This window comes from Lemur catta, chromosome 7, assembly GCF_020740605.2.
Source record: "Lemur catta isolate mLemCat1 chromosome 7, mLemCat1.pri, whole genome shotgun sequence".
Taxonomy (NCBI): domain Eukaryota; kingdom Metazoa; phylum Chordata; class Mammalia; order Primates; family Lemuridae; genus Lemur; species Lemur catta.
The window spans coordinates 104,398,550-104,409,869 of record NC_059134.1 but is presented as its reverse complement, the minus strand read 5'-3'; the positions used below and the strand labels follow the sequence as shown (position 1 = coordinate 104,409,869).

General features: G+C 53.7%; 1 protein-coding gene across 2 annotated transcripts; it reads right to left on the bottom strand.

Annotated features, from left to right (window-relative positions):
- Positions 1–878: 878 nt before the first annotated feature.
- On the bottom strand, positions 879–10,422 carry C7H11orf24 (chromosome 7 C11orf24 homolog). 2 transcript variants are annotated; one of them, XM_045558269.1, is made up of 4 exons: positions 10,221–10,422; positions 6,599–6,791; positions 3,045–3,217; positions 879–2,290 (listed from the first exon to the last, which is right to left on the bottom strand). In XM_045558269.1, the coding sequence occupies exons 3-4, from the start codon at positions 3,118–3,120 to the stop codon at positions 1,179–1,181; spliced, it is 1,188 nt and encodes a 395-aa protein (XP_045414225.1). In that variant the 5' UTR covers positions 3,121–3,217; positions 6,599–6,791; positions 10,221–10,422; the 3' UTR covers positions 879–1,178. The 2 variants fall into 2 exon arrangements, with proteins under 2 accessions (XP_045414225.1, XP_045414224.1); XM_045558268.1 differs by having other exon boundaries at positions 10,295–10,422.
- Between the last annotated feature and the right edge of the window lie 898 nt (positions 10,423–11,320).

Genomic DNA, 11,320 nt, shown 5'->3' with positions numbered 1-11,320 from the left:
TGAAGCTGAGCTCCAGAACATTCCATAACTTGCTCCAGGCCACAGTTAGCACATGCAGACCTGGCCTGGGAACGCAGCTTCACAAGATGCCCCGGCCACGTGGGGCCGTCGCTCCCACTGCCGTGGGCAGGTGGGCAGGGATAGGCTGGAAGGCTGAACTCAGCCCGGGCAGGGGGCAAAAGAAAATAGTTAAGCAAAGAGCCGGGGCTCTAGAACCAGGGTCTAATCCTGACTCTGGCCTCATGGGTGACTGACTTCTCTCTGCCTCAGTGGTCTCATCTTTAAAATGGGGATTGTAGTGCTAATCTGGGCTTGAGGCAATGGCCACATGAGGTACATGCATTCAGCGTTGGGACAGTGGCTGGTGCACGACAAGCACATAGCAGGTTCTGGCTCTGACGGCGGCGGGCGCGGGGCCTGGAGCCTGGGCAACTGTCCTGGGGAACAGTCCTGCATCGAATCCCAGGCCTGTCCCTAGGGCCCAAGGTGACTGGGGACAAGGTCCTCGGCCTCTCCGGTTGTAATAATGGTCCTGCCACCTGGGGAGCTGTGTGGGGTCACTCACTGAGATTCTGGCCCCAGCAGGTCCAGGCTGACCTGGCTCCGCATGTGGGTTACACGTTGGATTCGGCTCAGTCACACCCAAACCAGGCTCCAGGACGCTCCCCACTGAACGTGTCAGAAAAGGAGGACTGAAGACCTTGGCTGGGGCCTCCTGCCGTGCACCCAGGGCAGGTTTGGGTGTGAGAGAGAAGCCCAAGAAAGTGGCAAGGACACAGCAGACCTCCAGGGCTTTGTAAAACAAACCCCATCATACGCATCTCAAAAAGGCTCCACACTGAGTGACTGTGGGCAGGACGCACTGACACAAACACGGACACAGTCATTGCTTTAATTCCCATCAGGACGCCACGTGCCAGGGGCACTGGGCCTGCCCACCCCACCCCGGGGCAGACTCACTGGCTGCTCCTGTACACACGATTGTTTACAAAAATAAATATGCAAAAAGCAGGAACTCTTTAGTGATCATGGAATTAATCTGACAACAATTAAATGTGTTTAAGCGTCTGGCATATCTCCTAAATTGCACCAAAAGAATTTTGGAAGCACTTGGTTTGGTCTCAGAGGCAAAATGAAAGGGCGAGGAAGGGCCTGGCCTTCCAGCCAGCCCGCCATGCTCACATTTCTGAGTCCGCGTACATGCCGTTGATTAAATAGTCCACCTGGGTGTAGTCCTTCTTCTTGTAGCTCTCGTAGGCTTGCAGGGCAAACAAAACCAAGACCGTGATGAAGAGGGTCACCCCGAGTAAGAGCACCACCAGGAGAGAAGTTTTGTCCTCCAAGGACAGGGTCAGGGGCTCATTGGTGACCAGCAGGTACTGGCCCTGGGTGCTGAGCTGGCATGAGTCTGTGGCTGGCATCTTTGGGTCCCCTGAGCTCCTGGGTGTTGGTCCGGTGGACGTAGTACCAGGAGTGGCTTTGGTCTCCACCTCCTCAGGTGTCTGGGGCGAGCCTGGCCCATCGGCCCCCTTTGTAGATGGCGTAGGGCTTGGCTGTGTCGTGGGGGATGTGGCCTCTGCCCTGGGGGTTGGGCCGGGGTGAGGCGCTGGCACTGTGCTGGCAGTTGGCTCCTCGGCTTGTGCCTTGGTGGTGGTCACCGCTGTTGAGGACACCGAAGCCATCGAAGGGGTGTTGGTAGACTCTGTAGTCACACTGGAGGGGGCAGGTGTGGACCTACTTGTCTTGACCACAGCCGAGTCCTGGGACGTCTGGACGGTGGGACCTTGTGCTTGGGGACCAGTGGGAGTTGCAGGCCTTGCTGTGGAGCTTTCAGGTGTGTGCTCAGAGGGGCTGTGCGTGCTTGTGGGACTGCTCACGTTTGCTGTGGTCGCGGCAGCAGTCTGAGCGTGAGGGGCCGATGTAGCCGGCGTGGCTGTTCTTGGCAACGTGCTACTTGGCACTTGTGCATGGGGCGTGCTGAGCAGTGGGGGCCCAGCAGTGGTAGCGGACGGTGTCTGCAGTGGGGACGTGGGGACGGGCAGTGCAGATGCCAGGGAAGCGCTGGAGGCTGCACCACCCGTCGTGCCTCCTGCAGTGGCTGGAGAGCCCATGTCCGTCCTGACCGTTTCCTCTGTTGTGATGTCAGTAGATGTGAGATTGGCTACTGAAGTCCCTTTGGTCAAAGTGACAGGAGAAGTTGTCATTGTGGTTACTTTCTCGAGTGTTTTATTATCACCTGTTTCCACAGACGTATCATTCTTGACGACTTTATTCCACATCATGTTAGGGGCTAGGGAGAGAAAGAGACACAATCATTTTCAAACGTGCACACGTGGATTACTCAGAGACCTCTCCGCTCCGCCCCTGCGGGCTGGCTTTGCTGTGCCCTGTTTCCTCAGCCCGGCGGGGTCGGGGAGGCGACGTGCCGTGAGAACACGTTGCCCTCCCTTCTCCCCGCCGCCCCTGGCGTGCAGCCTCAGCACTTGCATTTTAAAACTCCTTTGCCCTCCTCAACCCCCAGCCCATTGAAGGCTTAAGATTTGATCCAATTCCCAAAACATTAGAGTGGAAATCTCACATGACAGGCGTGAGTCACCATATAAAAACCCTATTAAACACACACCCGGGTTCACAAAGCAGAAAAATTGTTGCAGATATTCACATCATAAAAGAATGCTTGGCTTTGTGGAGGTGTTCACTCAGGAGTCCTTGGAGATGAACTGTGCCCGGCACAGGGTAGGAGCACAGTTACGTATGTGACGTTTGAATGACTGAACTCGCCAGTGAAGATCACTTACAGGAGACATGAAATCGCACAGCCAAGCAAGTGAACTTTTCAGGGCTCAGCCGCCTGGTCCTGCTGGGGCTCCCTCCCCACGCCAGCCCCAGAGAGGATCAGTCCGGCACCCCTTCCCAGCCCAGCCCCTGAGCAGGCTGGGGCTCCTGACTCGCTGGCCTGCGTTTGCAGACACCTCTCTCATGGGCTCAGGGTGCTTTGTGGCCACTGTGGGCCTGTCCAGCAGTCACACAGCTTTCTCACTTACTTAGATGATTAGATGCCACTTGGCTTTCAGATAAGGACAAGGAGGAAATCCAAACGAGCACAAGGGCTGTCCACATCTTGCGGGTAAGCTGGGAGTGAGGCTGGTGGTCCCCGAGGCTCCCAGCCAGTGGCTCCTCAGGCTGTTAATGGTTCCCTTCTGCTTGGCCAAGGACTCTGTGGTCAAGAAAGGACACTGGTCAGCAACACACAGCCTCACCTGTAGCCCAGGCTCGGCCCTGCACCTGCTGTGGAGGGCTCTGCAGGGTCCCGGGTGCAAATCAAGCCAGGTGCTCAGACTAGGCCTTGGTGCCCAGGGAGAGCACAGCACGTCTCACCTGTGGTGGGAATAACGACCTGCCCTGAGCCTTGCATGTGCTGCACTTCTGACTCGATTTCACCATGAGTCTCAACTTCCAGAAGTTCCCACTCTTCCGCCCTGAAGTTTAGCGTTTAAAAGAGGAGAGAGGGCCAAGACTTGGCCATGTTCATAGGGCTAAAGCCTTATTATCACAAAGACTGACAGAGTCTTCCTCCTCAACCTGTCCCACAGTCTGCAGAGCGCAAGTCAAGCCTAATGCACCTGTGTGCACCCTGTGACAGATGACCATGCCTTTCACATGGGAGACACTACTTAGCCATCCATCCATCCATCCATCCATTTATTCACTCATCCATCTATCCATTCATCCATAAGTCCATCTACTCATCCATCCTTAAATCAATCCATCCTTCAATCTATCTATCCACCCACTCATCCATCCATCCATCCATCCATCCATCTATCCACTTATCCACTTATTCATCCATCCACTCATCCATCCTTAAATCAATCCACCCATCCATCCAACCATCCAATATTTACTGAGTGCCTACTCATGTGCCAGGTACTGCACTTAGGACAAAAAGATGAAAAACACACAATCCCTCCAGGGGGCCTGCAGTCCAGCGGGAGGTGCAGGACAGAGGTTGTTACAGGCTGGCACAAGTGCTGAGCAGGGGTGTGACTCGGAGCCGGGAAGCAAGGAGGAAACAGCATCTGGGCAGGCCTTGAAGAGGGAGGTGGGCTGGTCTTCCGCGCAGAGATCCTGAGGGTGGCAGAGGACAGGGTGCCACAGGGGCCCACAGGACACTGAACTCAGCCAGTGGTGGTGGTGGGCACGCCAGGCAAGGTTTCCTGAGAACGTGACACCTGGGTCACATTCTGAAAGCTAGATGGGGACCCACCTGGTGTGGGGGGACAAGTGGCTAGAGAGCAGCAGATGACCACAGCAGGGTCAGAGGCCAGCGGGGAGTGGGGAGACAGGGATTAGGTTGGAGAGAGGCGGGAGTTCCTGGGAGGTCCCACGAGCCCCATGGAAGTTCGGATTTCACAGCAGGGAGACAGGAGCCCCTGCAGAGCCTTAGACAAGGGTATGGCAAAAGCAGGAAGGTGCTTTTAGCAAGAGCAGTAGCAGGGGCCTCCAATGAGGGGCAGCAGGGCCACGATCCAGGCACCTGACACGGAGGTGTCACTGAATGAATGAATGGGTGAGTGAATGAGTGACTTCTCCACTTCAGAGACCGCAGCGGTCCCCACAGCCCTCCCACTCGCTTGTAAAGCAAAGCCCTCTTCATTCCAATGCTCCGCAAAGGTGATATGGAGGCCTTAGTGCATTGTTAGAAAAATTATTTGTTTTTTTTTAAGTAAAATAAAAATAATAATAAAAGCAAATGGTCACAAGGCAATTGGCACTTAGCAGCCCATAGCAAAGTGAGTGCCCAGGCCCCATGGCTGCAAGTGGACTAGGGGTGGGGCCGCTGGGGCAGCTACCCACTGGTCACTCAGGGACTGGGACCGCTTGTGTGTGACTCACCGGAGCAGCCTCTTAGCTCCTCCAGCATCCACTGTCACTCCCTTGAAGAAGCTACAGTGACAGGGAAGTGGGGCAGGCAGGACCCGCAGCGGCCAATGGCATCTGCCTGAGTTCTAACCAAGTGGCCCAGGCGAGTCACAGAACCGCCTGAGCCTCCCGCAGCCGCGTGAAGGTGAACCAGGGTGAGGCAGGCAGGCACCCAGCACAGCACCGGACTGAGCCACCAGCCCACCCCAGCAAGCACTTCCAGCCACACAGAAGCAGCTCCCGTGCGACATAAGGGGTGTCGGGGTTCTGCCTCCTGTAATCAGTGGGGGCTGCTGTAAAGGTGGCCCCATAACTGGAAAGCTCCCTTTGAGCACAAACTCTTCTGGAAGGCTAGTACATTCCATGACACTTCTGATCCCTTTCCAAGAGTCACTCATTTTTTTCTAGCTTCAAATTGTGCTCTCTCTGTGAAGTGGTCTGTCAGGGTTCCTGATGTGTTACAGGTTTAGAAAATGACTCAGCCTTATAAACCACAGATTTGCATTTGTTTTCTAGAGCGCAAAAAGCATTCTTTGTTCTGATAGAAAAAAGTGGGGGTGGGGTGGGGAGAGAAGTAACAGACCAATCTTATGACAGGGAAGAATTGAGCCTAGACGGTTTCGGGCACAAAGGACTCACAATCCTCTCTTAGCCAGAGCGATGCAGCTGGGCTTCTGGTAAACACGTGCACTGAAGCGGCTCCTTGGCCGGTCACATCTACTGAATGCATGTAAAATGCTCCCACCACTGGGCCCAGGATGCTCCCCGGGCCTGAGCCCTGGATTTGAAGGTGAGTCCAAGGTGGAATGATGGGACCAGGGTTTCCTATGGGCAAAGGTCTTGGTCCCTTGAATGCGCCCCAGGCCTATGGCCTTTTGCTGCCCCACACTACAAATCTCTAGGGCAGGGGTCAGCAAACTTTTTCTAAAAAGGGCCAAATAGCAAATATTTCAGACTTTGTGGGTCATACGGTCTGTGTCTCAGGTACTCAATTCTGCCGTTGTAAAGCAAGAGCAGCCCTGGACTATATGTAAATGGTAGGCATGGCTGAGTCTCAATAAAACTTTATTTACACAAAACAGGCAGCAGGTGGGACCTGGCCCATGGGCTGTAGTCTGCCAACCTCTGCTCTAGCGCTGCAGCCAACCTTAGGGCTGTGCTTCAGCTAAGGTAGGCAGGAGCTGATGCCACGAACTGAATGGGTTTCCTCCTTCCTGTCCAGGTCCTCACCCTGGAACAGACAAGGCCGACTCATTCCTGGGGTGGAGGCAGCCTCTTGTCGGTCTTCTGCTAAGAGGGGTCTCCTCCATCGCCCTGCGTCAGTGAGCTGCAGCCTCCCCCACACACAGAGCAGACTCCTGCGAGTGCCCCAGCACGGCAACACAAGGCTGAGAGAGGACCATTGGTGGTAACTTGCATTTGTCACAGAGGCAGAAGAGGGCCATAGAGAACTGCATGGTCCCTGTTCCCTCATGTCTGACCCACCTACCTCAGAAGGGAGGACCGTGGAGAGTGCAGGGCCACGGCCAGGCCCCCCTTGCTTACTGAAAGGCTGTCTGTCTCTCTTTTGCTGCCACCCTCTGCTGACCCTGCAAAGCCCCCTCAGGGCCCTCTCTGGGCCCGCTGTCCCATCATGGAACAGGCAGGCCCAGTCTGCAGGGCCTGAGATACTCACCAGAGGCGGCTGCTCAGGGTGTGCTCCCAGCTGGGCCACTTCCTCGGCTGAGCGCTGTGGGCTTGGCACCATGTGACCGGGCGAGGTCTGGCTTTGCAGGTGAGAGCGGCGAGGTGGAGCACTCCCAGGCCACGGCATGTTTTGCGGCACATGTGAGACAAAGGCAGATGCTCCACTCTCGTAACAGACACATCTAGGGTTTGAAAGAGTCAACACTCCTTAGGAAAGCCAGTGGGGGAGGGGCAGAATCCAGTGGGGAGGGAGGCGCCAAAATAGCCACCTTAACAGATCATTCATTATACTGCGAAAATGACAACTTGTATCAAAGCTTTCAATGTCAGAACTTCTGATGTAGCAATTTCTACTGCAGAAGTTTCTTCCAAGGAAGCACTTGGACAGATGTCCAAAGGTGGAGATCTACAAAGATACTCATCACAGCATTTACAATAGTAAAAAACTGGAATAGTTCTGTGAAGTATGGTCCCATTCTTATGTAAAACACTATGGCTGCTGTTAAAAAACATACAAACTTCTATTTATCAACATGGGAAGACGCATAACATGCATCACTAAGCGAAATAAGCAGGTTCCACAACAGTATGTGCACCATGATCCTATTTTTGTTCAAATAGATATATATTAAAGGATCTAGAAAGATTTGTACTAGAACATTGATTATATCCCTGAGGAATGGATTTACCTGTGATTTTCATCTTCTACTTTTTCTTTTTTTTTTTTTACAAGCATGTATCACTTTCACAAAACATTTTTGAAAGGCTCCAATTAAAGAACAATACTCTGGACCTGGCACAGTGGCTCACACCTGTGATCCCAGCACTCTGGGAGGCTGAGGTGGGAGGATCACTTGAACTCAGGAGTTTGAGACCAGCATGAGCAAGAGCAAGACCCCTTTACTAAAAATAGAAAAATTAGCTGGGCGTTGTGGTGCTTGCCTGCAGCCCCAGGTACTCTGGAGGCTTGAGCGGAGACAGGAGGATTGCTTGAACCCAGGAGTTTGAGGTTGCGGTGAGCTATGATCACGCCACTGCACTCTACCCAGGGCTACAGAGCGAGACTGTGTCTCCAAAAAAAAAAAAAAAAAGTAAATTAAAAAAGAAACCACTCTGATTTTCTTCAAGTACTTTGAGCTACTAGGGAGAAAGGCACAGGGTTATCCCAACTGATGCAGTTTCACACGTAGATTTTAATAATTTAGAGAAACTACATGATTTACATATCAGGAGGTATATTTTTTCAGGAGCCAACCAAAACTTTAGAAGAATGCAGTACAGCTGCAATGCAAAGACGTTAACCGGCACAAAAAATTCTCCATCGATGAGCATTTAACATAAACTCCAGAGGAGATGAGCTTACAGCTGATCACCTCCTATAGTGGGCAGATATCAGTGGGCGGTGATGCCGAGGACCACTGGGGGCCTGCTCCCCAACACAATCGCCCACGAGTGCACACACAGCCACGCACGCATACATTCAGTCACACACACGAGAGCATGAAGTCACACTCGTGCATACACACAGCTGAGCATGCACACACTACATGTGTGCAGTCACAAAAGCACACATGCAGACACACACGCATGTGCGAAACCACACAAGTGCGCGCACATGGAGCATCACCACAAGGCTGTCTCAGGAAACCTGCTGGATACCATCACTGCTTACTCCCTCCCAGCCAGTGGGCTGAGGTCCCTCCCACGGAACAGGAATTGCCGCTGTGCAGAGTCAAGAACAGGCCTTTGCTGTACCATGACTTCACCTCTCTGGAATGGTCCTGCCTCCACTTTCCAAAAGAATATTCTGAATGTCAAGATCACAGTTGGGACCTGTGATAATCTTTATAAGTTGACTCATGATGGACAAACCATTAACAAGACTTAAAATGATAGTTTCCCCTGAGAGGGCTTCAGTGAGCCTGAAAGCAGAGGCTGGCCCTTAGGACCTACCCCGTTATTCTCAGCATCATCTGGCACAGGCAGGCTGGGTAGATAAAGCTAAGCTCTCTGACCACAGTAGATGGAAAGGATAGAGCACCCTGGGGCAGGAAGGGAATAAGTGAGAAAGAATTAAGTTAGGAGACCAGGGCAGATGGAAAGATGGGAGCTTGGGCTGGTGCTGGGAGTTCCCTTCTTCAGGGATCAGCTCCCCATAGGCTCTGCAAGGAAGGAGCAGCAGGACACCCCCTTGAGCCATGTGACACTCCATGAGAAAGGCACCCCCAGATTGTGCCCCTGGACATCAACTTCCTTATCCTTTTCTGGTCCATATCATTGAGATGCCTCCCAACACCTTGTCTCTGATTCCTTGTTTTCCAACCTTGGCTTGATTTTTAATTCTTTCATGAACCTGTTTGTTATGCACAAGGTGTTATATCATTTCAAGTTACATGAAATTGGACTCCAAATAGCTTCTTTTTTTTTTTTGTGGCACAGAGAGGTTCCAAAGATCCAACCCAAGTAATCCTCAGGCGCGGTAAAGGACTGCAAATGTCACCCCACCCTCCATCATGCTATTAAGACTTACTTGGCAGCAGCAGTGTGGCCCCAGTTCCTACTCCAAAGGGGGAAGCTATACATACCAAGGAGTAGGGATTGCAAAACAAATACAGGGCAAACTGCAGACACCTAATTCTGACACGTCACCTGGCTGAACTTTGGTAGCGGAAGCCCAAGGAACACAGACTTATGGTTTTGTGTATATAGACATTGTCCTGTAGTCCAAAGGATGTGACTCCGTGGCAGATAAGGACCTGGAACATTGGATATCATCTTAATTACACTGTTTCCTTCCAGGTTTCTGGAAGTTTTGGTGTCACAGCTGAATGCTAAGGCCTAGTTTTTGCTGGCAATGTGGGTAGATTTGATATTCCCTTTGTCCATCTGGCAGGCCCAGTGTATAAATGGAAAATTTGTACTTTAAATACTCTCCTCGCTGATTTTATTGAAATTTTAGAGATGCTTCCTGGGGGCAGAGGGATTTGCAAGTTGTTAAATTCAAATTTCAAAGCACAATGTTTATTTCTTGTTGCAAACCTCACGGATGCTGACTCCTTATGTATCAGCCTAAGGTTAAATGCACAACCTAAGCTGCCACATGGGAGACTACTTAGGGACTCACATTGGCGAGGTAGGCAGGTGGATAGATGAGCAGGGGAGCAAATCCCAAAAAATGCCCCACGCCCTACCAGGTAGAGACTGTCTGGGGCATAGGCCTGGGTCACTCACAGGGCAACTCTTTCTCTGAGGGCAACACTTCCTGGGGCACAATCTGGTCCTGGATTTGCCCGGGGAAGACCTTTTCGTTCGCCCCCCGGAGTGTCCCCACTCTGCTCCAAACTGGAACAATCTGCCCTCCTCTTCTCCAGCGTGGGATCCCCTTCAGCCTTCCTCCCTCCTCCTGCCTCTGCGGCCTCATCCATGCTCGGCCCCCAATAGACTCCTGTTCCTTCCTCTCTCCCCCTATTCCTCACCTCCATTTCTCCTCGTCTTGCACTCACTCTATGCCCCCATCCATCGTTTCTCTTGTCCCTCTCCTCCTGCCTCTCTCGCAACCATTCACCCTCCTGCCCGTCGTGCCCCCATTCAACCTTCCTCCTGCTGCCTACCTCCCTCTCTCAGTTCCAAGTCGGTTCAGGGACCCCTGACAGCAACTCCCCAGACAGCAGCGCGAGCCCCTTACCCAGGCGCGGCAGGCCTGCGGCGGCCCGGCGGCCCTCGGACGGCTGGGAAGCGCCCGCAACCCGGTGCGGGGACGTGGCCAGCAGGGCAGCCAAGACAGCTCAGGGCAGCGCGCCCTGCCGGGGCCCCGCCCAGGCCGCCCGGAAGTGACGTCACGGGGCGGGCCCGGGGCGGGGCGGCCTGGCTGGGACCGGGAGCGGCCTTGGTGGTGCCCGGCGCGGCCGGATACGAGCCGGAAGCGAGGGGCGTGGCTGCACTTAGACCCCGCCTCCCCGGGCCGGCTTGGGCTACGCCTAGCGCGTGGCCGGAAAGAGCTATTTTCGGCAGGTCTGCGGCCGGAGAGGGCGTTCGGGGGCTCAGCCGTCCTGCTGTGCCAGCGGGTGTTTGGGGGTCCCAGGGTGGGCAGGTCGCGCTCAGACGCACCTCGACGGTGCGCAGGGTGCCGAGCCTGAGGGGTGACCTCGAAACGCCTCGTAAGACCTTCCGCCCGAGCCTCCTGCTACATTCCTGCGCTTCCTCCTCCTCTGTGTCCGGCCGCTGCGGGAGGCTCCGGGTGTCCTAGGAGTCATGGTAGGGTGGCAGCTAACGGCTTGTGCACCTGCAGTGTGCCAGGCCCGTCCTAAGCACTTTCCCTGCAGGACCGCTGACTTAATTCTGCAGTAGCGCCATGGAGGAAGGAGCTTCGCCCCCAGACTCGGGCGAAGTGCTTTGTAATTGTAAGACGTGAGGTAACAGTGGGGCAAAACGGAGTGGAGAGGAAAGTGTGGGACTTGACTTTAGTTAGAAACAGGTCTCGCAAGTTACCAGTTCTGTGACTGAATCCCAGTCTGTGTAAGACCCTCCGGCATCCCCAAGTCCAAACCAAAACCTGTCTGTCAAGGATGATCTCACAGGAGTAAACCAAAAAGGCTTTATTTCCAGTTTTATAACCTGCTTTGGGTCTTGGGCTAGGAAAATAAACCAGACACAGAAAGCTGAGAGTGTGCAAAGACAGGTTCAACTATTCATCTCCGAGCTCTGGGAGCAC

Coding starts and splice junctions, on each gene's coding strand:
- C7H11orf24 (XM_045558269.1), bottom strand. CDS start 3,120: ATGTGGACAGCCCTTGTGCTCGTTTGGATTTCCTCCTTGTCCTTATCT. Junction 2,291..3,044: donor AGTGGCATCTAATCATCTAA/GTAAGTGAGAAA, acceptor TTCTCTCCCTAG/CCCCTAACATGATGTGGAAT.